At 35.5% G+C, this 24,799-nt stretch overlaps 1 protein-coding gene across 1 annotated transcript in view; it reads left to right on the top strand.

The window, feature by feature from the left end:
- Nucleotides 1-24,799, top strand: part of Vav3 (vav guanine nucleotide exchange factor 3) — a 357,523-nt gene that overhangs the window by 289,392 nt on the left and 43,332 nt on the right. The window contains exon 20 of the mRNA XM_046427576.2: nt 7,981-8,117. Within this exon, the coding sequence (XP_046283532.1) occupies nt 7,981-8,117 (137 nt within the window). The remainder of the gene's footprint in view (nt 1-7,980; nt 8,118-24,799) is intronic.

Here is a 24,799-nt window from a genome sequence, read left to right as displayed (position 1 = left end):
TTTAGTAATACTTAAATCTGATTTTTATCACTTTCATCTGCTTCCTTTGTGTTTGTCACTTTCTCTAAAATACAAGTTTTAAGGATGGACATGGTTAGTCTTTTTCCCGGTGCCTAGAAATGAATGATGTGTATATACCTGTTGAGAAAATGAATTAACCTGTAGAGCAAGGAAGGAAACTAGGCTATTGCAAAGTGTCTTAATTGATTTTACTTTTACTCTGTTCTCTTGTCCCTCAGATATCTTTATGACTGAACTCTTAAAACTACTCCTTCTTTTTTTTTTTTTTTTAATACTGAGGATTGAAACCAGTGGCACTTTACCAATGAGCCACATCCCCAGTTCCTCTTTGAGACAGTATCTCTCTGAGTTGCTTAGGGCCTCATTAAATTTCTGAGGCTAGCTTTGAGCTCACAATCCTCCTGCCTCAGCCTCCTGAGTTACTGGGATTATAGGGATGTACCACCATGACCAGTGAAAACTTTTTTTGATTGGAGGAAAGAAACATGCTGAGTTTCTTTGGGGATAGGAAGAAGGGTAAGAATATAGCCCCAAAAGTCATATTAGTGGTCACTTGGGATCTTGGTGCCTTCTACAAAGGAAAAGTCCAGCAGACATTGAAGAAAATCTTTTTGGACCAACAGTTCTGGAAACTAATGATCTTAGTCATCTTAGGAGTCAGCAAGGCCCTGCTGACCTATGCATCTGCCTTCTCCTTTCATGTCCTCAAGAGCAAATCTGGTCATCTGGTTCATCCTCCTTCAGTAAGAACTGCCCCCATTTGATGGTCTCCTTTTGCTTCCTCCCAGCCACTGGTATCTCGTGTATCTGGCCTCTTTATTGCAATCTTTGGCTTAATCACCATCCATGAAACACTTGGGTATGCTGAGCAGTGCAGAATGATGTGGTTTAAGCGATTATAACTTTGTGTAGGTCCAACTACATATGTCCACTTGCCCGTAGATCCTCAGCTGCATGTGGATGTGTCAGCCCCTGAGAGTTCCATGGATTGTCTGGTGTGGTGATTTTTTTTAAGTTGGATTTTTTTTCTTTTTCTTTTTTTTAATATTTTTGGTACTAGGGATTGAACTCAGGGGAACTTGACCACATCCCCAGCCCTGTTTTGTATTTTATTTAGAGAGGGTCTCATTGAGTTGCTTAGCACCTTACTGTTTCTGAGGCTGGCTTTGAACTCATGAACCTCCTGCCTCAGCTTCCTGAGCTGCTGGGATTACAGGCAAGCACCACCTCACCTGGCAAGGTGGGAGTTTTTGAGGATCTGATTTAGAGTATACCAGTAGGAGTTATTACCTTTCTCCTAGAATGAAGCTGATCTTGGGGAACTCTCCCAGTTCTTTCCCCACTTGGAGGAAAATCTATCCCCCATTGCTGCTTCCCAAGATGAAGCTGAATGCCCAGGTGGCATGGGATGCACCTCAGATCATGCTGATAAGTCATCCCTATCAGGAGGCTTGTGCTCGGCCACAGCCTTTTCATGTAGGGTCACTGAACTAGGAGTCAGTCAAGTGAGTTCTTGTTCTGTTTCTGCTTTTAACTATCTTTTTGATATTAGATCACTTATTTGCCATTTTGGTTCCTAGTTGTATAATATAGAAAATAAGGTGATTAGACTAGACAATGATAACACTCTTATTTGAGTTGTGTGATTGTGTTCTTTTTCTGTCTTAAAAGAAGATGATGAGATAGTTCTGGGCTATGCTTCTCAAAATGGATTCACATCCTTGGGAATGATTATTTACCAAGAGTCTGCTAAACCCACAGGGTGTTCTCCAGGAGCTAGGATTTTATTTAAAGATTTTAGGGAAACCTTTTTTTTCACTAAAATATCCATATATGTTAATACAGAATTTTAAATTTGCATGGATTTTAAAGTTACATGAAATTTTAGAGTTCTTTTGCACTCGTAACCTATAACATCTTTTTAATAAATTAAAATTTAAAAAACCTTCCAAAAGGCACTATTCTATCTTTCACCCTTGATTCACAATTCACTAATACTCTAATAGGCAGTGCCAAAGAGTGGCTAGTCAGTGTTTATAAAGTTGGAGGAAGGCTTCTACACCCAACCCTTCTTTTTATATGAGCAATAACTATTTCCTCCATTTGACTCATCGTTGTTTATAAAAGTAAAGTAGGCTGCTCTGGATGAAGATTTTTAAAAATCATTGATGCGAAGTGTTCCCTTTGTGAACAATTAGTTCTTTAGACTAGTTTGTTTTCCACCAAATTGTCTGCTTCTGTTATCACAGATGGTTTTCGCTCTGAGGCTCCTTTTGCTCCTCTAGGAAGACCAGCAAGTGAAGGAAAGAGTAGTGCCTTCTTGGAAAGAGCCCTGAAAGGTATGGTGGGCAGTGGAGGTGCAGCCCCCAAGTCTACTCAGCCTGCTTTTTAGAGGTTTAGCCTTAGATTGTGGACTTGAATCAGAAAGGGCACAGATCTTAATTTAAAGGAAGTTTTGTTGATATGATGCCAGATGGTACTTACTTCACTGTAATTTTCTCAAAAACAAGTTTGGTCATGTTGGATGTTGGTCTTGGTGCTTTGTACATGTACCCAAAGAATGAGGTTGTAAAAACCTAGCTAGAATTTGGTAGTCACAGTGAGGAAACTTGGAGAAAAAAATAAAATATATATCTTAGGATCCTACTTAAGATATTAAAACAAAATTTCCTGAACTTTCATGAATAGGAATATTTTTTAAAAGTTCCCACTGCACAAGAAACCATGCCCAATTGTGTTGCTCCTTTTGCATTCGCCTGTCAGTTTAGTGGACTGAGCATAGTCTGTCTGAGGACAGGAGTCATGCCCTGGCTCTGTTCTGAACCCTCCATGTCCAGCACTGGGCAAAAGATACAGTTACAAATGAATGTGTGTTATGCTCATGATCAGTTTCCCAGGATAAACCAAAGGTTTTCTCTGACATCTTGCAGAACTAATTATTTTTTAATGTGGCTGTGTTTAGATTTTAAATTAGGCCTCAGAGGTGAAAGGCCAGCACATTACTGACAGCATATTTTTCTCATAGGCAGCACTCTCCTCTGAGTTATTGTCCCAGGGAAGCCCATTGCATTAGGGCAGCAATATCAGCATCCTGAATAGATCCTAATCTATATTGTGACAATCACTCTTCCTGCCCTGCTTAGACAACACAGCAGCTGATACTGGTACAATAACTGTTAAGTTCATTGAGTTTGAGGGTTTAAGTGAAAATTATTAATGAAATTGTTTATGTCTGGTAAATTTTCTAATAGGATTCTATATAGAATTAATGTTTTTATAAAGCACTTTTTAAAACAATTTCTTGGCATGTGTCACATTTCTTTTTTCTTTTTTTTGAGACTTTAGTGTTCCACATGGCTTCAAGTTTTATTTAATCAGAACTCCATGACTATTACTGGCATATAACTATCATTTTAATATTGCCAATTCTTCTGTATGTGAATCTTTCATGCATAAGGCTGACTTGGAGACTTTGATTTAAGACCTAGCACAATTACTAGGGTTAACAAAAATTCAAGGAAAGAATTGTGCACGGGTTAGATATTAAGGGTATAGTTAGCTGTACAAAAAAGCATTTGTCATAGTGAATAAAACTAAATAACTAAACATTTGACAGGATTCATAATTTTGGCTGAGCTATTTCAATCATAATTTATAATTATAATTATAATTTATAATTATGATTATAATTTATAATTATGATTATATAAAAGTTTTGGGAATTTCCAAGATTGCCCAAATATATATGATGAGATTACATGTGATTATTTTGCACGCAATGTCTGAAGATAGTTGCAGCCTTAATGCTTCGATTTTGGTGAGTAGCACCGTGACTGTGCCATCTCTGCTGTTAATGTAGTTCTGGAGCAGAAAGAAACTTAACAACTACTTAGTCTTAGTTTTCCCAAGGAGAAATAAATAGCTTTCTGTGAGTTGTGAGTTTACAATATAATGAAAAGCATATTTTTTTAAATTTTTTATTGTTGGTTGTTCAAAACATTACATAGTTCTTGACATATCATATTTCACACTTTGATTCAAGTGGGTTATGAACTGCCATTTTTACCCCATATACAGATTGCAGAATCAAATGAATGACAGTAGAGGGGGTAGAGAGAGAAGAGGGGAGGGGAAGGGAGGGGAGGGGAGGGGGAATAGTAGAGGATAGGAAAGGCAGCAGAACACAACAGACTCTAGTATGGCAATATGTAAATCAATGGATGTGTAACTGATGTGATTCTGAAAAGCATATTTTTGATCATCTTTTTAAAGATAACCTTTGGGTATTTGTTTGTGATTAATCAGTGTCAATGAGGAAGACTACATTTCTGCTCTTAAGAGTTCAGGCTGTTTTGCATCTCAAATCCTTCAAAGCATGGATAACCAAGGGAAAATATATCTATAGTTTTTGTTTTTTTTTTAAGAACTAGGGATTTTCAGCCTCAATGAAAATTTGAAAGGCTAGCCTATGAAAAGGAGATTTGCTTCCTTCAGCATAATTCCAGATAGAAGGAGGAAGGTCAATGGAAAAAGGTTACAAGAGAGAGATTTTTGAATAAGTTTCAGGAAAACCTTGTTAATAAACTATATGCCACTATGACTGAGTTGTCATGGGGACATGTCATGACTGTTCTGTCCTGGTCATTTTTAAACTCAGGTTAATACCCATCAGGCATATTTTATAAGGAGAGGAAAACCTACACTAAATCAACAGTAAATGGCTATTCGAAAGATGAGCATCTGTAAATCTAATTTCTTCTGTGTTCTTGATCTCATTTATGAGGTGTGATGCCTGCTGTGGCAGTAGATTGTGTTAAATATTATATTGATGGCTAAGTGCTGACTTGAAGTTTAACTCATTCCCTCTTTTCTTATTTTAATTGCATTTTAAATCTCAGTTGATGTGATTATGTTCACAGCAATGTGGCTGTGCCTTTTTAGTAAAAGGAAGGTTCCTTTGGAAAGCAACTATTTGTCCTGCAGTATTTGTAGAACACCTTCTGTGTGTTAGCATCAGAAGCAGGGTCAAAATGTCAGTCTTCTTTATGTCATTGTGCCCTTGTTTCCTTTCTTTTATCCTTTGATCTCTGTAATCCTGTAGCCCTAACAACAAATCATGCTAAAATGGAAAGTGCTAACCAATTAGAAACAAATACCCAAGGATCATCTAACAAATAACCAGAGGTATAAATTCCATTATATTATAAACTCACAATTTGTCCCATGAGAAAAGCATATGAGTTGAATAAATATTGTTCTTTGCAAGTCCTTTGTGGGCAGAATTGAGGCTAGTTACTATGTCTTTTTGGCTATTTCTTGGACTTGACCATAATTCCTGGCAAGGGTTTCCCATTTTTGTTTCAAGAATGAGGTTAGTAACATTACTTATACTATTGTTTGTCTAGATCAACTTCCCAAATGGAGCTTATAACCAAATAGTAATAGCAGAAAAGTTAGAGTAAATGAAAAATGAGGAATAAACGGAGCTATAAAAGCAAAATCCATTGTTGCTACTTTGTAGCATAGTTAGGTCTTATTTTCTGACCAGACTATATTAATACATTTGCACTTTTCCTTTTTAAATATTATGATTTTTACTAGGCCATGTGTTGTGGCATTCTATCCTCTAAAAAGACAGGAGGCAACATTGCCTGACATCTACAGCCTTGTATATAGCTTGGCATTTCTATGCTATAATCTCAAATGCATTTTGGGTAGTGAAATGTCATCCAGCGAATGTTTGTTCCTAAACATCCTATACATTTTCAATCATTTTTTTCTTGATAATGACATATGACAATGGGCATGTTGACAATGAGAGAACTGGCCTCTTTCCCACTGTGTGTCACATGTACATGGCACTGCTCTTTTTATCCCAGTGGGTCTTGGCCACAGACACTGTAGGAAAGGACAGAGCCACGTGCATTATTTCAGCTTTGAAAGCTCTTCTTTCTTGCCTTCATCTTCTATTTAAAAATTGGCATAAACCTGGGGCTGGAGTTGTGGCTTACAGGTAGAGCCCTCGCCTAGCATGTGTGAGGCAGTGGATCTGATCCTCAGTACCACATAAAAATAAAATAAAGATATTGTATCCACCTATAACTAAAAAAAATAAATATTAAAAAAATGGCATAAACCCAAAATTGCCCAGGGAGTCTACCAAATGCCCTAGACACGCTCAATAAAACAGAGGCAAACCTCAACTCTGACTTCCAAACATGGAATAACGATCACGCATACCAGACTCCATTTGAAAAATTCTACGTTATCCTCTTTTATATATTGAGCTTTCAAATCAATTGTCATGTGTACGGGATGTTTAGATTTCATTTTAGGTTAACAGTAGCAATTTAATAGAATGTGTAAAATAAGCACTCTCTATACTCAAAGGCATTTACAGTGTGTAGAGAACAAGTCTGATAAACACTTCAGCCAGAAGAGTTCTCCTGTGGAGTATTGTTTTTGGGAAAAACAACAAAGACTGCTGTTTGTGTTAGGGTGCCACCCTTTAGCATCTGGAAGGAAATCACTCCATTATGGATGTGAGATTAAATTCATCCCTCTGGGGGTCTGTGGCTCAAGAACTGAAGCAAAGGGGTGATGTACCAATTCCTAACATGCCTCAGCAGTTGCAGCTGTTAAATTGGGGTGAAGGATGCAATGTGTTTCAGCCCTCTGCCTTCTGATTGACTGGATTGATAAGGCACTGTTGACAAAAGCTTTTCAGTTCTAATTTATAGTGACATTCGTTTTCCCCTCTCTGCAGTGGCTGTTGAAAAGGATTTTGAGGACTTTATTGAACTCTTTGCTGGAGCATTCCATGTAGTTATCGAGGCCTTTTCTAGGCAACTTGGACAGCAAGAACCAAAACGGCAGTCATTATGTACCTCCTTTATGTACTAAGTGCAGCACTTTCAGCCAGTCACTACAGTCAGTCATTAGCATAAAAATTCCTGAAGTGTAATAAGCAATGACTTAATTTCTGTAATATGCAATAAATATCATGTTCATGAGCAATCTTTCTCTTAGGAGGGAGCAGTTTCACCTCTAAATGACCAGTATTGGTACAATTAGGCCTGTGTGTAGTTGAAGTTGCTGTTCTCAAAAATGAAATATTGAACTGATGTCTTCAATGTCTTCATTGAACATTCAAAAAAAATACAGAGAGTGGACAGATATGTTTCATATATCATTGATGCTATTGGCTTGGACATGTTCCCTTCATTGGTCTGTTTTGCAAACCTAAATTTGAGCCCAAAGAGTTTCTTCATATAAATGTCTCAAGTATTGCAGTGGCACATCCATCACCCCTTTGCTTTTGAATTACAAAGATAACCTTAAGATAGCATCCTTATACTGGGCAGTGTGATACATACACAAAAATGGTGAGCCTCCTTAGTGATGAAATCAACCAATGCCCAAGAGGAAAGTAGTAGGCAAAAAGGATAGAGTTGATGAAAAAATTGATTCTTTTCCATTAAACTGTACCATACGTGATGTGTTTTTTATGAATCAGGCATCAACTAAAAGAAATATTTTTCCAACTAAAAAGAGATTGATGGTGAGGAAGAGGTAAAGTATGTAAGGGATCAGGGGATAAATTCATGTCTTCTATTAGCATCTCGAATAATGAGAAAGTTGAAAAGCATTCCATTGGAATTACTCTTACTTCAAATGTTTACTTGGACCTAGTGGTATTAAAATGTTTTTAATGTTGGGCTGGGGTTGTGGCTCAGAGGAAGAGCACTCGCCTAGCATGCATAAAGCACTGGGTTGGATCCTCAGCACCACATAAAAATAAAATAAAGGTGTTGTGTCCACCTACAACTAAAAAAAGAAAAGAAAAGAAAAGAAAAAATGTTAAAAGTATTTTAATATTAATAATGGCTTTAAAAAATACATTTGGACTTTACACATCATTGCTTTCTCAATTCTAGAACTCACATTGCTTATTTTCAGGTTTGCCAAAGATGCAGGTCATTAGGAACTACACTGGAACACCACCCCCAGCTCTTCATGAAGGACCCCCGTTACATATCCAGGCAGGGGATACCGTTGAACTTCTGAGAGGAGATGCACACAGTCGGTTTTGGCAGGTACTATCAAAATTATAACTTTTTAAATTTAATGGATGATTCATAACTGCATGAAGAATAAAGCTGTTATAACTGATTGCATGCTTTCAGATTCAGAAATCTTACATACTATGGAGAGGGAAATTATTTTTTTTATTAGCCTTCCTCATATTTACCAATACCAAAGTGGCAGTGAGTATTAGAAAGCTAAAGGAAAATAGTGTCAATGCTGTTACTCATAATTATCATTTTTATTAAAAATTCATACCTTGCTAGAGCAGATTTTCCAAACTCAGTACCTGTGGGCATGATCTAATTTGCATGGCTTTAATATATTAACAGTGTACTTCAGGGAAACTACCTAATTAGCTTGCCAGTGGCCATTTCTGGCCATATTTGATTCTTTGCCTACCCACAGTACCTGAGGTTCTCAGAGGTTGCCCTGGGCATTTTTCATGAAATATATGAAATATGAAAAGTAAGTGATTATGTTGATGTTTGCTAGTGGTAAAATGCATCTTGCCAGTAAGCCTACATTTGATTTAAGCATTTTTTAAATTGAGATAAATATGCTATAATGTTAAGCTTTGATGAAGCTGGATAATAGAAGCTGCTGTTCATTAAATTATTCTCTATTTTCTTTTGTATGTTCAAAATATTCCCCAGCAAATCTAAAGGATTTGTTAAATATCTATTGTGCATTGAGGGAAGAGGTGGGTAAGGATCAACAGGAAGATTAGCATATGAATGAAATTTGGTTAAGGGTAAAGGGAGAAAAGGCAGAGAACTATTGGATAATATCCCACTGTGCACACATGTAAGCAAGAGCTTTCACTGGCATGGAATATTTTACTGTCTTTCATCTCATTACCTGAGAATGCTCTAAGATTAAACATTTATCTACAACCATCATTTCAACTGCTATAGGCAATGAGTTTTTCAAAGCTCCAATATTTTTCTTAACTATCATACTCCTTTCATATGTCATCCTTCTCAGAAGAAAGAAAAACAGAAAAATTCTACTAACTCATGCATCCCTCAACATAACCGCAGGATATACCTACATTCTTACTTGCCTTTCTTCTTGGATTTTCCATCTCACATTTTCAATTTCATTCTCCCCCTGCTCCTTTTCTATGGTATATAAATATGCTCAAGCTCCTTGCCACTGAAAACACATGGGTACCTCAGTCTTTGGTTCTATCAGGTTCCCTCATTCCTTCTCACCCTCTTGTTCTCCCATAGCAAAACTGCACTTGTTAGGGGAGTCATGTGTTCCATCTCTTCCCCTCTATGTTACATTCATAATCTAGTGTCTTGCAGAAACTACTCTTATTTGGCTCACAGCTACCACTTAAAACCCATATATATATATAAAATCTTTGAGATATATGCCCACCTATACGTATTTAAAATGTGCAACTTTGATAAGTTTTGACAAATGTGTATACAAGTAAAACCACCATTACAGTCAAGATAATACATGTACTCACTGGTCCCAAACTTCTTTTTTTAAAAAAATATTTTTGTAGTTGTAGATGGACACAATACCTTTATTTTTTACTGATTAATTTTTACGTAGTGTTGAGGATCGAACTCAATGCCTCATACTTGCAGCCACTGAGCCACAATCCCAGCCCCACCCAAACATCTTTTTAATAACTTTTTTATTTGTTCTAATTAATTATACATGACAGTAGAATGCATTTATGCACTTTGATATATCATACATAAATAGAGTGTAATTTCTCATTTTTTTCTGATTGTACATGAGAATCACATCAGTCATGCAGTCACATATGTACATAGGTTAATAATGTCTGTTTCATTCTAAGATCCTTCCTATCCCCATTCCCCTTCACCTCCCTTCACTCTCCTGTACGTAATCTAAAGTTCTGTTCTTTCGTAGCACCCCCCACCCCCGCATTGTGTATTAGCGTCTATATATCAGAGAAAACATTGTGCCATTGGTTTTTGGGGATTGGCTTATTTCACTTAGCATGATATTCTCTAACTCCATCCATTTACTAGCAAATGCCATAATTTCATTCTTCTTTAAAGCTGAGTAATATTTTTGTGACCCTTCATGGTCCTTCCTTCATACCCTCATTTATTACTCTACCCTTCCAACTCCAAGGTAAAACCATTGTTCTGCTTTCAGATTATGGATAAGTTTTTACCTTTTAGAATTTTATACAATGTGTATTCTTTTTTTGTATGTCTTTCACTCAACATTATCATCTTGAGATTTAATCATGTTCTTTCTTTTTATTGCTGGTTATTATACCATTTATAGATATAGCACAATTCGTTTATTCTCTTACCAATGGATTTTCTGGTTGTTAGTGGCATTTGGTTGTTACAAATAAAGTGTTTGTGAACATTCAAGTATAAGTCTTTGTATGGTTGTCTGCTTTCATTTTTCTTAGCTAAATTTCAAGAGGGTAAATGATGGATCATACATAGATATATGAATATATTACTAAATATATTTTACTAAACCTGATTTTGAAAGTCACTGTGCCATGCTACATTTTTACCAGCTGTAGAGAAAAATTTGAGGTGATCCATAACTGATCCAACATTGTGTATGGTCAGTCTTTTTCATTTTTTTCTGGTCTAATTGCTATATAGTAGTATCCCATGGTGTTTTTTATTTGCATTTCCATAATAACTCAATAATTGTGAGCATTTTTTCATATATCATCCATCTACGTTTAGTGGTGAATAAATACTTATTCCAGTATTTCATCAAAAACAAATTCTTAACAGATTTTATTTTCTAAATATTGAGAGTTCCTTATATATTTTGGGCCTAAATCCTTTCCTTATAAAATGTGTTATTTTTATATATTTTCTTCTAATCTGTGGTTTCTATTTTTATTCCCATTGTTATACATAGAACAAAAGTTTTTATTTTTGATATAGTCCACTTTGTCAATTTTTTTTGATTATGCAATGGGTGTTTTATTTTAGAAATATTTTGAGTCTGGGAACATAGCTCAGTGGTAGGCTTGCCTAGCCTGTGCAAGGCCCTGGGTTTGATTCCCTAGAACTGCATTAAAAAACAAAGCAAAACAAAACTTCACCTCTCTCAAAGTTAAAAAAATACTCTTCTATGTTTTCTCCTAGATATTTTATAATTATAGTTTTTACATTTAGGTTTATAATGCATTTTGAGTTATTTTTGTATATGATGAGTAGTGTTCATATTGTTTTAAATATGGATAGCCAGGTATTATGGCAACATTTGTTGAAAAATCAATTATTTATCTACTGGGTTGCCTCTGCACTTCATAAATAAATGAGTTGACCGTATATGCAGGTATATTTCTGTAACCTCTATCCATCTCTTTTCCAGTGTGCTGCTGCCTGCCTTGCTTATTATAGTTTATAAGTCAGCTTGTGTTAGTCTTCCAAATTAATTCTGTTCTTTTTTTTAATGTTTTGGCTATTCTTAATCCTCTCCATTTAATACGAATTTTAGAATCACCTCGTCAGTTTCACCAATCAACACCTGCTGGGATTTTGGTTAGAATTGTATTGAATTATAGATTAGTATAGAATTGATAATATTGAGTCATCTAATCACTGGACTTGATATACTCTATTTAGCTCTTCTGTAATTTCTTAGCAGTGTTTAGTAGTTGTCAGAGTCCCATTCATACGTGTCTTTTGTCGTATGTGTAATCACTTCCCTTTGATGCTATTGTAAATTACAGTTTTAAAATTTCAGTTTCTATTATTTATCAGGAATATATAGAAATATAGTTGTGTATTGATGTTTTTTCATCTTGTAACTGTTGTTGAACTCACTTATTCTTGTAGCTTTTCTTCTCCAGGTCCCAACACACATCTTATATAAATAATTATATTGCCAATTAGTAAATATGGTTTTACTTCTTTCTTTGCAATCTGGATGCCTTTTTTTTTCTCTTATCAATGACAATGTCTAGAATATAAGTAAAATGTTAGATAGAAGTGGTGAGAGAATACACCCTTGCACTATTCCTGATATTAGGGGAAAGTTTTAAGTCCTGTACCATTGAATATGATGTTACCTCTAGTATTTAACAAATGTCCTTTGTAAAGTCAAGGAATTTCTTTCTTCATCCTAGTTTGCTGAGTTTTTATCAGTAATGCATGTTACGTTTTGTCAAATGCTTCTTCTATATTAATTGAAATTATTTTATTATTTTTTATTTATTAATATGGTAAATTTAATGGATTTTCATATATTAAATCAATCTTCTGAAACAAGCCCCTGCATTATACTTTTTATACATTTGTGTTATTTTCTTGATTTTTTTTTTTGGTCTGGCTTGGGTAATAATGTAATATTCAAAGATGCGTAAATGGGAACAATTTCTTTCTTTTTAGGTTTTTAAAAGCAATTTTACAGAATTGCATAATTTTTTCCTGACATGTTTTATGTAATCCACCAGGAAATCTCTCTAGGTCTTAAAGTCTCTTTAATAGGAAAGTTTCCTTAAACTACTGTTTCAATTCCTTTAATAAATAGAGTCATCCAGGTTATCTATTCTTCTTGAGTGAGTTTGGATAGTTTGTTTTTCAAGGAATTTTACCAATTTGTCTAAATTGTCAAATTTAATGGCCTAAAGTTGTTCATGGTTTTCCTTCATTTGCCTTTTAGTATCTATTTTTCTGTAGTAGTGTTATCCCTCTCATTCCTGATGTTATCAACATGTGTTTTCCTTCTTGAACTCCTTTTCCTGATCAACCTGACTAGATGGATAGGAATTTTATTAATCTTCCCCCAAAAAACAGCTTTTTGGTTTCACCCCTTCTCTCTATTGTTTTTCTTTTCCTGTATCATTGATTTTTGCTCTGGTCTTTATAACTTTCTTTATTCTCCTCTTTTGGGCTTAATTTGCATTTCTTTCCCTAGTTTCTTAAGGTAAAGTGTTTACCCATTGATCCTTTTTCTAATATAGGCAGTTATTATATAAATTTCTAAGTGCTGCTTTTCTCCCTTTCTTTAGAATGCTGTATTTTCATCTTCAGTCAATTCAGACTACTTTCTAATTACCTTTCACTTTCTTCTAATGGGTTATTTAGAAATATGTTATTTAGTTTTCAAATATTTAGGGATTTCCCAGACATATTTCTGTTTCTAATTTCTTTTTTTTTTTTTTTTTTTTTTGGCTATGGAAGTTGATACTGGGGATTAAACTGAGGGGCACTGGACCACTGAGCCAGATCTCCAGCCCTATTTTATATTTTATTTAGAGACAGGGTCTCACTGAGTTGTTTGATGCCTCACTTTTGCTGAGGATGGCTTGAACTTGTGAACCTCCTGCTTCAGTCCCCTGAGCCACTGGGATTACAAGCATGTACCACCCAGCCCAACCATAATTTCTTTTTAAAAGTAATTTTATTTTTAACTTGAACATACAAATTATACATTTAATGCCATACCATAAGATAATATAGTTCATATGATTGGAATCATTTTAAATTTATTAGAAATTGTCTTACAGCAAATGTAGCTAATAAGTTGTCTTGAAATCAGATTGTGTTAGTGATAGAGCAGAAAATGGTCTATCTTGATAAATGTCCTGTGTGTACTTGAAAAGAATCTGGATTTCGTTTCTCACAGGAGGGATATTCGACAAATATCAGCATGATCCAAGTAATTGATAGAGTTGTTGAAGTGTTCAGTATCATTGTTGATTGATGGCATAACCACATGATCCACTCCCTTTCCTATAGTCAAGTTGAATTTTTTTTCTTTCTACATTTTTCGGTGGTGAATTATAGTTGCCCATAATGATGGGATTTGTTGTTACCTATTCAAACATGCACATAATATAACAATATAATTTGGCCAATATGGGACCCCAGCACTTCCCCCTTCCCTCTCCTCCTCCCCTCCCCCTGCTCCCTTTCCTTTATTGATATCCCTTTGATTTTCATGAGATTCCCTGCCCCAGTCCCAGTTTTTTTTTTCTTTTTCCTTTCCTAGATTCCACATATGAGATAAAACATATGACCGGCCCTTGACTTCTGAGTTTGCCTTATTTTACTTAACATAACGGTCTCAAGTTCTACCCATATTCTGTCAAATGGTGTTAATTCCATTTTTCTTTATGGCTCAATAAAACTCCATTGTGTTTATATTATGTCATTTTCTTTATGCATCAATTCTTTCATTGATGGACACTTATGCTGGTTCCATAGTTTGACTATTGTGAATCCTGCTGTATACATGTGTATACATGTATGACTATAGTATGATGCCCAAGTCTAAAATTTTTGTGTTCTATTCCCTCCTCTCATCCGTCCCTCTCTACATCTTTTAGTCATCAATTCCTTCTCACTTTATCTTCTAAATTGCTTTCAATACATTTCTTCCTTTCCACCTCCATTGTAAAGCTTCTACTTGACTCAACTGTTGCATATCACCTGGGATCACCTTCTAAGTGATCTCCTCAATCACCTTCTAACCTCTAGAAGTTGTCTGCTACAACCATCCTTTCTACCCCACAAAATCCAGATATAATTACAGAGTTTCTTATTGGTGGTGTCTTCCAGTATCTTCCTTCTGACTACACACAGTTCACATTTCTTAGCCCTAATGGTGGCACATACGAACCACAGGGTGCATCCCTGCCTACCTCTCTGATTTCACAGCTCACCATCCTCCAACTTCTCATGTGTTCATCATCATTCCCATCACCCCTGCACCCCTATCTATTGCTCTGACATTTCAATTAAAGCCTTTTCTGTCAAAATTTTCTCTTCTGTATACTCTCTTACTCTACCCTATTTCCAGGTAGAACTGAGAAAAATTCTTTTCTTGTGATAATAATTACAACTAAAAACACCAACAATTAATGCTTATTCTATGTTTTAGATACAAAGTAGAATTCTAAGCATATTTTACATATATGAACACATATAATACAAATGAGAATTATATAATGTGAATAATGATTATTATCATCCTCATTTTATAGAACAAACCAGAGTACTTAGAGAGTGAGTAGTCTGCCCAAAGTCACACAGCTCATGACTTGGCAGGGCTGGGAATCAGACTTAGGAATTCTAGAAACAGAGGCCAAGCTCTTAACTACCATACTTTGCTGCTGCTTATGTGGTCATGCTGTCATGATCAAACTTGTGCTGCACCTTAGTTTAGACTTTATGCTTAATGACAGGGGAGGTAGGCTTATGTGCCGTTTAAAAAGTACCTGTCTTTATGCTAATTAAAATGGTTTCTTGTGTTTGTGTAACTACCACCAAATTTGTGACAGTATTTGAGTTTTGTCTTTACTAAACAATGATTTATTATTTCTTATAAGGCTGTAGGTTGATAAGGTGGCTCCTTTGCTTCACTTGATGTTGGCTGGGGTGATACAACATAGAAGGTCCAAAATGGCCTTGTCCACAGGGTTGGCAGATAGGACCAGCCCTGTCTGGGAACTCAGCTGTAGCTGTCTATCACAGTGACCTCTTCAGTGACTCTTTAGGCTTCTGCACAGCATGGTAGGCAGGGGCAGTTAGACATCTTACACAGTAGCTCTAATCTAAGTGTAAAAGCAGAAGAAGCTGCCATACTTTCTGAGCTTTATGTCCAGAACTGGTGAAGTTACTTCTGCTGCTTTTTATTTGTTAGCATGGAACAAGGACCAGCCCAGACACAAGGGAGAGGATAATGCAAATGGAATACCAGGAGGTATGGTTCACTGGAGATCACTAAGGTACCAGCATGCCTTGAAAACATTGTTGAAACTGTCTGAGAGGCTCCAAGAATAAACTGACTTTGTAAACAATTCTCAAGGGCGCTAAAAACCAGTCCATTTCTCACTATGGAGAAAGGAAAGAGTCATGCTAAGGAAAAGTGTTGAAGATCTTGGTGTATATAAGGAGTTCCCAGTCTATGGTGTGTTTGAGATCAATGAAGGTGGTGAGAATAGCCCAGCAGGAACCCCAGAAAAGTGTGTGTGTGTCTGTGTGTGTGTGTGTGTGTCTCCAGAGGTGTTTACCCTTGAGAGAGAAAGATTTGGACCTTCATATTTTTTTTTTCTAACAAAACTTTGCTTCTTTTCAGTCTTCTTTCTTTCTTTCTGATAATTTAGATTTGGGAAGCTTAAATATGTAATTTTTCTTATTTTTCACATTAGGTTTGGATGGTTCTTCCAATATTTTTCATGATTTTTTTTCCATATTCATTATTTCACTTAATACACAGCGTTGAAAGTATGACTAGAATTTGGGTTCTATGACAAACAACAGCTCAATACTCTTTTTACTCAATTGTACTGCCTCCTATTCTTTCTAGACAAAAAGAAAGACGTTATTGTCATTTCCTCCCCAGCTGCCTGGAAACATGAAGAATTTCTAGTATGATGCTAGAATGGCTTTCAAAATGCTTAAGAGAATTGTAGGAGAAATGAGAACTACTCAATGACAAAATGTGTATTATTTTGAGGGGAATATAATGGTTAGGGAGAAGAAAGGCTAATATTTACAACACAGTAAGAGAATTAGCAAAAAGAATTAGCAAATTTCAGATCAGCAGGTATGCACTGAGTGCCACCTGATATGCACTAACTGCTCACGCTGCAGTTATCAGCTGTCATCATTGCTTTGACATTACGGTCTTCTGTTTCTTAAGGAACCACTCATGCTTGCTGGAGCTAGTAATGCATTTTAATTGTTAGGCCAGTGTTAATGATTCATGTCATCTTTTTGACATGGATGTAACATGAGTCAAACTGTCTTACAGATATCTCTGATACAGTCAAAGGATTTTCACTCAACAAAAGCTTCTTATTGATAGGAGCAGTGGTAGAGTGAGAAAGCCTAGATTCAAATCATGTACTTGTCGCCAAACACCTATATGTCTTGGGTCAAATCACTTAATCTCTATGTAATTTAGCTTCAAGTGTTACACAACCAGGACTGGACCTGAGTGGTGTTCCCAACCCTTACTGACTCTTTGGGAGGCTTTGGAATGAAATATACACACAGCCCTACATGCGGAGACTAGATAGACTTGACCTAGGATGAACCCAGATCTGAGTAGTTTCTACTGAGCCTCAGATAAATGTAACGTGAGCCATTAACTATATGCTGTAGTTGGTAAGATTTCTTGGTAACTATTACATTATCCCTAGCTTCCTTATTGGGTTGTTGGTAGCAAACCAAATCAAGTGTAGCCACAAAGTAAGATGTTAGAATGGACTCAATACTTTAGCTTGATAACTACCAAGTAAAGGGAATGTTTTCAAATAATTAGTGTATAATAAAAATATACTTGCCATAATTCTTCATCCTGAACTTCATAAAAATTGATTTTTCTAAAAGCACCTCAGATCTTACAGTATCCCAAGGCTGTCATGATTAAATTAGCTTTTGTTTTTCAGATCACATGTATGGAAGGTAACTGTAGGAAACTGAGATGAGTCTGAACTGAGTAATGGCATGATCTAGAATGTCCTGTGTTTTTAAAAGAAATTCAGAGCAAAAACTCTTTCTTCCTCATTAGGTCTGAAGAATCTGCTGGCTGGTTGGTCCTTCCAAACCATATGTGTTTTTCAGTGTGTTTACAGTAGTTCCATGTATATCAGTTGCCAATTTCATGTTCCAAAGAAGGCATGTCCTTTTTGGTTCACATCCTAAAATATGTGACTCCCTCCTGGGGATGTTTTCAAATAGCTTCCAAAAATATAGTTAAGCACTTCTTTTTGTCCCCTGTCCCATCTCATTTGAGTTTGCACATAATTAGCATGAGAGGAGAAAATTAAGTGTTTTTTGTTTATTTGGTTTTTTTAGAGAGAGAGAATTTTTTAATATTTATTTTTTAGTTTTCGGTGGACACAACATCTTTCTTTATTTTATTTTTATGTGGTACTGAGGATCGACCCAGCGCCCCACGCATGCCAGGCGAGGGTGCTACCGTTTGAGCCACATCCCCAACCCGTGTTTTTCTTTTCTGTACAAGAATTTAGAAAATCATGCTTCAGTTTGCTGAGTATGGGTTACCAACTCTGCCATATACCAGCTGCATGAACTTAAACAGATTACTTTCACAGTGTGCCTCACTTTTATTTTCCGTAAAGTGGGAGTAACAATAATCACAACATACAGATTAAAACAATGTATGAAGGAGTTCTGGCATAGCTCTCATTAAACATAAGCTCCTATTCACCCACCCTCCCATTCTTTCATCCGTCCATCTCTTTAAATACTTACAAAGTGCCTAATGTGTGTCCAATTCTGTGTTTCATGTTAGAAGGACCAGAAATGAGAAAACCTGTTTCTAACCTTACCTCATGTTCTTAATCATCATATTTTTGTTTTTCATTTATTGGTATTGGGGATTGGACCAGGGGCACTATACCACTGAGCTACATTCTAGTGCTTTTTATTTTTTTCACTTTGAGATAGAATCTCGCAAAGTTGCTTAGGGCCTTGCTAAATTGCTAAGATTGGCCTCAAACTTGTAATTCTTCTACCTCAGCCTTGGGGGTTGCTGGGATTACAGGCTTGTACCACCATGCCCAGCTCAATGATCTTAATGATCTAGGGAATAATTGGAGTTCAGAATAGATGAGGTACTTGAGTACATTTTGAGTGTTTATGAATCATATTGTTAAAAATATAACTGGAATTTACCTGCAGATAAAAATTTAGACTACTTATCTGGATATTACACTGACTCTGCATTTGTATTTCAAAAATGTCTTTTAGACTGGTTAAGTGCTTTGGCCTGTTTGGAAATTTTCAAGAAGTTATTCTTCTAAACTGTTTTTTTTTTTTCTCTGCAAGTGAGCAACTTCACTCATTAGTGTGGAAAGTCAGATTTTATTGTAGACTGCCATGTTTTCAATATATTCTATGTCCAGAGAATATAAATTATTCTCTACTATCTATCAGGGGCTTTCTTTCTTTGAATAGCTATTAGTCTAGTCTGTATTATTATTATAACAACAGTAATTTCTAATTCTATTGAAGTGAGTGAGCTATCTGCATTTTCATTATAACTCCTTTCAAACAATGAATTGTCAATTGAGCTATAAAAATGTATTCTGTTCAATCTTTGTATTGAAGGGATTCATTGTGGCAGCTTTTTGTGTGTGTATGGTTGTCTTCTCTTTTCCTTTCTCTTTCCTTGAAAGCTCTATAAAATTGTTTTCAAGTGAAATGAATATAAAGTAGAAAATTGGTCATTTAGGGTACATTTCCTAGTGCAGGTGTAAGGCAAAGATTTTTCTGAGAGTTAACAGCATTTCGAACAATTCCGATCATACCATCTGATGATAAACCTGTTGCTCTTAAACCTTTGTTACAATGTATGATAATAAAGGCTTAGTGATGACAGAGGGCATCCTTTGTGCTGGAAGGCATTGTTCACATCAGAAACTTTGTTTTCTCAGAAAAGCTACTGATTATACTTATCAGTAAGTGGGAGAGGGCAAGAGACAGAAACAGTCAAATGTGAAATCAAGCCATTCCAATGGAGTGCTTGGTATGTGTTTTCTTAGAAGAAAGCTTATGAAATGATGAGGATTCTGTGTCCTATATGATGGAGTTTTATTTGCTCCATTGTCATTTACAAATAGCCATGTGTTCCACTGGGAGAATTTTGTAAGCTAATTGGAACCAAAAGGCAATTATAAGCAGTAGAACTATAATCAGTGCCAAAAATATATGTATTTTTATCCACAATGAAAGTTAAATAACCTAGAAAATAGTTGTGATACTTCACAGTTACAAATCATGCATCTACATGATCTTTATTCTAAGGAGTGAAAATGGTTTTTACACACATTTCTGACTAATTCCGAAGATCTCCATAAAGAGGGTGATGGGAAAGTCATGTTACCCTTGTTTAGAACTGAGATTTTAAAGAGCCAAGTTTAACCCCCGTCTATAGGATAATAGCAGTAAAATAGAAACTAAAGTTTCTTCCTGACTTCTGGTCCTGAGACCTACTTTAATTCTATGTTAGACCATTCTATCTTTGTTTTAGGAAAACCATTTTATTTTTTTAAAAAATCCCTAAGAAAAATATCCCTTTAAAAGGCAGTTTAACTAGGAAGCAAAAACAACATTGTTATATGTATAATTTTTCCTTAGAAAAACAATTTTTAAACATCTTATCCCATAGGAAGAGTCATAGAGAATAAAAAGTAAGAATAAAAAGTAAGAAAATCCTAGAGTTTAGAGAGAATTTAGGAGATTGAAAATGCACAGAAGCATTTTTAGTCACCGGAGTCAAGGAACCTGGGGGAAACAGGGTCCTAATTGGCCATGAACAGTAAAGTGTTAAATTTCCCATAAAAGCTCACCCTCGTTGGAGTCTGCCTTGTCAAGGATTTTTACTTCCCATACTGACTTATTCAGTGTTCAAATAGCAATCCAGGTTTATATTTTTTTTTTCAAATTGGTACATTATATTCTACCTTATAGTGGAATTTTATTGTGTCATATTTGTACATGAATATAATATGGATTGATGACTTTTTTCTTTTAAACACAGATGTGTTTTCCTCATATTAAGTTAAAGAAAAGAAACAACAACAACAACAACAACAACAAAAAAAAAACACATTGACTGGAGACATGTTTTTTGAAACCTCCAGACATCAATGTGTATTTTGCCCTTGTCTAGATTTCCCCTTCTCTTGGTGCTTAGCTTAAAACCTTCTTCACCAACAAAGCTCAACCCTGGGGGCACCATCTCTGGTGGCTTCTCTGAACCAAAAGGCCTCAATTATAACATGTCACACTGTATCCTCAGGGTCTCTTCATCTTTCCCATTGCCTGTAAGAGCACTTCAGAAAGATTAGAGCCATGACTTTCCTGTCTTTACCTCTAGGACCTAGAACAAAATGGGCATTGAGTTTAGAATGCATAACTCTTCAGAGATGATATTTCCATAATATAATATTTATGACTTCTCTAATTATCCAAATTGTGTTTTATGGTGATGTTTGAAAGATCATCAAGATATTCATTTTTCTTCTCAGATTTAAATTTGTTTTTTTTTCTATAATTTTAGGGCTAGTTAATGCATGTCTTCATATTCTTCATCTATAAAATGGGAATTTTCATTAAAGTGACTTGCAGAGCTTTTTTGAGAACCATTAGAAGGAAACTAAGGAGGAAATTGGATAGAAAAAGAGCATATTTCTGAATAATGGCTAACAATTTTGAAAAATATGCTTCATTTTCCAGAAGTAAGGAAAGGATTATCTGGTATTTTATTTGTTTAATTTCACCTTCTCCATATCAATGTGAAGGATCTCACTGACATATATGAGCTCATAGAAGACCAGTTTGCTCTTCCAGTTCCTGTACCCAGTTCTTGAAATTTCTTTAATCAGAGGTGAAACACTTTACTTCATAATTATACATAAAAGTGCAAGTGATGAATTTTGAAGGGCATAGATGATTTAAATGCCCTTCAGGGTAAAAAAAAAAAAAAAAAAAAAAAAAAAAACATGAGCCCTTTCCCTAGAGCAGGTTTGGATGAGGAAGAAGTAAGATTCCTGAAGGAGAGTGAAGGACAGGGGGAAGGGAACAGCGAAAGGGGTTTTCAGAAAACAGACTGCCTAGGGAATGTGATAAGTGGGAATTTCATAATCTTTACAATAACACAAAACCAACCAGAAACCCTTTGAAGGCTAGAGAGTGGAGGTCTAGCAGAATAGAGCAGATCTTTCCTCCTGTCTGATACTTCTCCCCAAAACTTTAGCAGCCAGTCACTTCAAAGAATTCTTTTCCTAGATTAAGAAGATATTTTCTAATCCTTTCTAGGCCACACAAGATTGCTATCTCCCGTAGGAATTTCTAAACTCTATTTTTCTCTCTTGATCTAAAATTCAAGTGTCAGGCTGCATCATAGTCTGAGGCAAATAAGAATACTTAAGAAATGTCAAAAAGGAATCAAATCGCCTTTGTCAAGAAAACTGATTTCTAACACCAACAAATAAATTATAAACAAACTCCGTTGCTTTCGCATTAGAATCCCAGACAGTCACCATTCTGGGAACGGATAAGTGTTTTTTTTTCCAATTCACATTCCTACCAGAGGTCATTCCAGAATGAAGTCCCAAACTTGGCTCTTACCATGGCAATCCCACCTTTTGAGTGTTGGAGTGTGGTTTTGGAGTGTTCCTCCATTCACCTGGGCTTTTTTTGTGAATCCCCTCTCAGCACTTGCTGATGTACTAGCCTGTTCCTTGTATAAAATCAGAAGAAGCCAAGGCAGAATTGAGATTGTGAGTGTAGGAATAAAAACCTAGGTGAAAAGTGTAGCAACTTTGTCGGCATTAGTGTAACCTATAATTGTGAGACCTTTATTTTGACAGGTTTTTGCCTCAAAATATTGAGCATTTTGACCCTGAGAGCATCAGGTTCCCTAATTACAGGAAGGGAGAAAAAGGCTGTGTGTAACTGTAATAGAACAAGGGAGGCCCTGGGAGAGATGATTATAGAAGATAATAGACATTGGTAAAGGACTGTAAGAAACATTTTCCCTGGGTAATTGCCAACTGGCTTTGATTGAATGGATCATAAACTGAGTTTTCAGGAGTGTTTCCAAGTATACAGACTGTGTTATGGGAATTGGCAAATCTCCTGACAAACTGGGTGAGGTCCTAATTATTAACTCTCAAGATGAACATTTTTGTTAACAGTTCTTTCTTGTATTTTTCCAATGTTTGGCACAGGGGGAGAATGTAAGTTATAACGTACTTAGCTGAGGACACTACCATCTAAGACAGAAGTTTAGCCTGTGAAGTATTATCTCTTATTTTCTCTTGTGCCCTTTTACCTCCTTTACTTTTTTACCATATAAGTTACATTCTGCCATAGTTACTAAAAGTTGTGTCAACCACAGAATACTTTCAGTGAATCATCAGTTTGTAATTGTCTGACACAACTGTGTATTTGATACCACAAGTGGTTTAATAACACACCCTTACAACTTTTGACCAAATAATTGGAAATTATAACATATATTGAATTTTAACCCTTTGTGATAGTTCCTGAGGAATTAGTGAATGTATCTAATCCCCACAAGTCAACCCTGTATACTTTGAAAAATAGAAGACTTCATATTGAATTAAAGTGAAAGTCACTAAGGAGCTGAAATGTCCTTATCTTTTTTTAATAAATGCTACCAGATTAAATTACCGAAACATACTCTCTAATTAAGCATTTGTGGAACAGATACTTTGGGGCTAGCAACAATTGACTGGAGAACTGTAGAGACTTGGAAAATGAGCTTAGATAAACAGAGTGCTTTGGTGGTAAGCAGAGACTTTGTAGAACCTTGGGTCAAATTTTTGTTTCACAGGTGAGGCTACTGAAGCCAAGAAAGGCCAAATGACTTTACTCAGATTGGAAGGCCAGAAAGAAGGCATTAGTCTCCCAGCTCCCTCATCATTTCAAATTAATATTTTATAGCTTTCCTCTGATCTAAAATCACATAAAAATCTGTGAAAATAAAGCAAAAACTCATTAACAAAATGACATTGTGTGCATGAGATTCTTGAAAACAGTGACCATGTTTATTGATTTTTAGTCTCTTTGTACCTAGCACAGTGCTTTGAACTTTTCATTAAGGCACTAATTCTACTCTCAGTAGAAAAACAACATTCTTTAGAAATGCCTAATGCTGCATAAGTATTTAACATGCATAGTGTTATTACTCAGAATTTTTCCTTTGTGATTAGTTATGATTAAAATCACCAAGGATAGAAAAATGCTTATTTCTTATCTGCCAGGATTAGAAAAATAAATTTCTTGGGAACTTTGTTAAGCCTGGATTATTTTTCCCAAGTAGGACATTTTCCAAAATGGTGTAGAACCTTGTTCTTTTCAGATTTTGTGTTGAGTAACTGCTTCAGATTTGGCTTACCTTCCTGCAGACTGGTTTTTGCTTGCTGAAATTTTTTTCTTTCATCAAAGGTTCTCTCTTGTTTATTTGACCAGAAAAATGCAGTCATAAGATTATGAGTCAGTATTATATCATGTACAACATCTTACCCACTGAGAGTTAGGAGGGGGGAAAAAAACCCTTAATATACCCATAACCAGAGAGCACCTTTTCTTGCTGAAGAAATACAGAGACCTCATGGAACACAGTTTTTTGTTTTTGTTTTTGTTTTTTTTTTTAATAGCAGGAAAAATATTCTACAAAGTCTCATTCCACTGTTACATTCATCTCACATATAATAACTATAGAAATGCAGCTTATGGCTTTTTATGTTTTTTTTTCTCAGTGTACATTTCACAACTTTTAATTTTAAGGCTTTTTTGACACTTCCATCTGCCAAAATTTCAGACATGTAGTAAACACAAACAATTTTATGTGAATTGGAAAAACCATCAAATATAATGAAGGTCTTTTTATATTTTTCAATGAATTTTCAATGATGTAATTTAAACCTATGCAAACTGGAGATATATTTAATTTATCTAGACCTAAGTTTTGTAGAGTTATTCAGAATTCTGCATCTATGGTAGCTACCTAAGTGAATTAATAGGCATATAAATTTTTAAGTCTTTTGGAAGAGTTTTTACTGTTTATACATTGGTCAAAAGTTGAAGATCCTGTTTTTTTACTAACAGCTAATAGCAGTACATGGTTTACAGTTTCATTCTGTTATATGTGTGCACAAACACTGTGTATTGTGTTTAGATGTGAGATGTACCCCAAAAGT

This window comes from Marmota monax, unplaced genomic scaffold, assembly GCF_021218885.2.
Source record: "Marmota monax isolate L192 unplaced genomic scaffold, Marmota_monax_Labrador192_F-V1.1 WCK01_AAM20220418_F8-fsc00184, whole genome shotgun sequence".
Classification (NCBI taxonomy): domain Eukaryota; kingdom Metazoa; phylum Chordata; class Mammalia; order Rodentia; family Sciuridae; genus Marmota; species Marmota monax.
The sequence above is the reverse complement of the archived record's forward strand: the minus strand, read 5'-3'. Positions and strand labels throughout refer to the sequence as shown.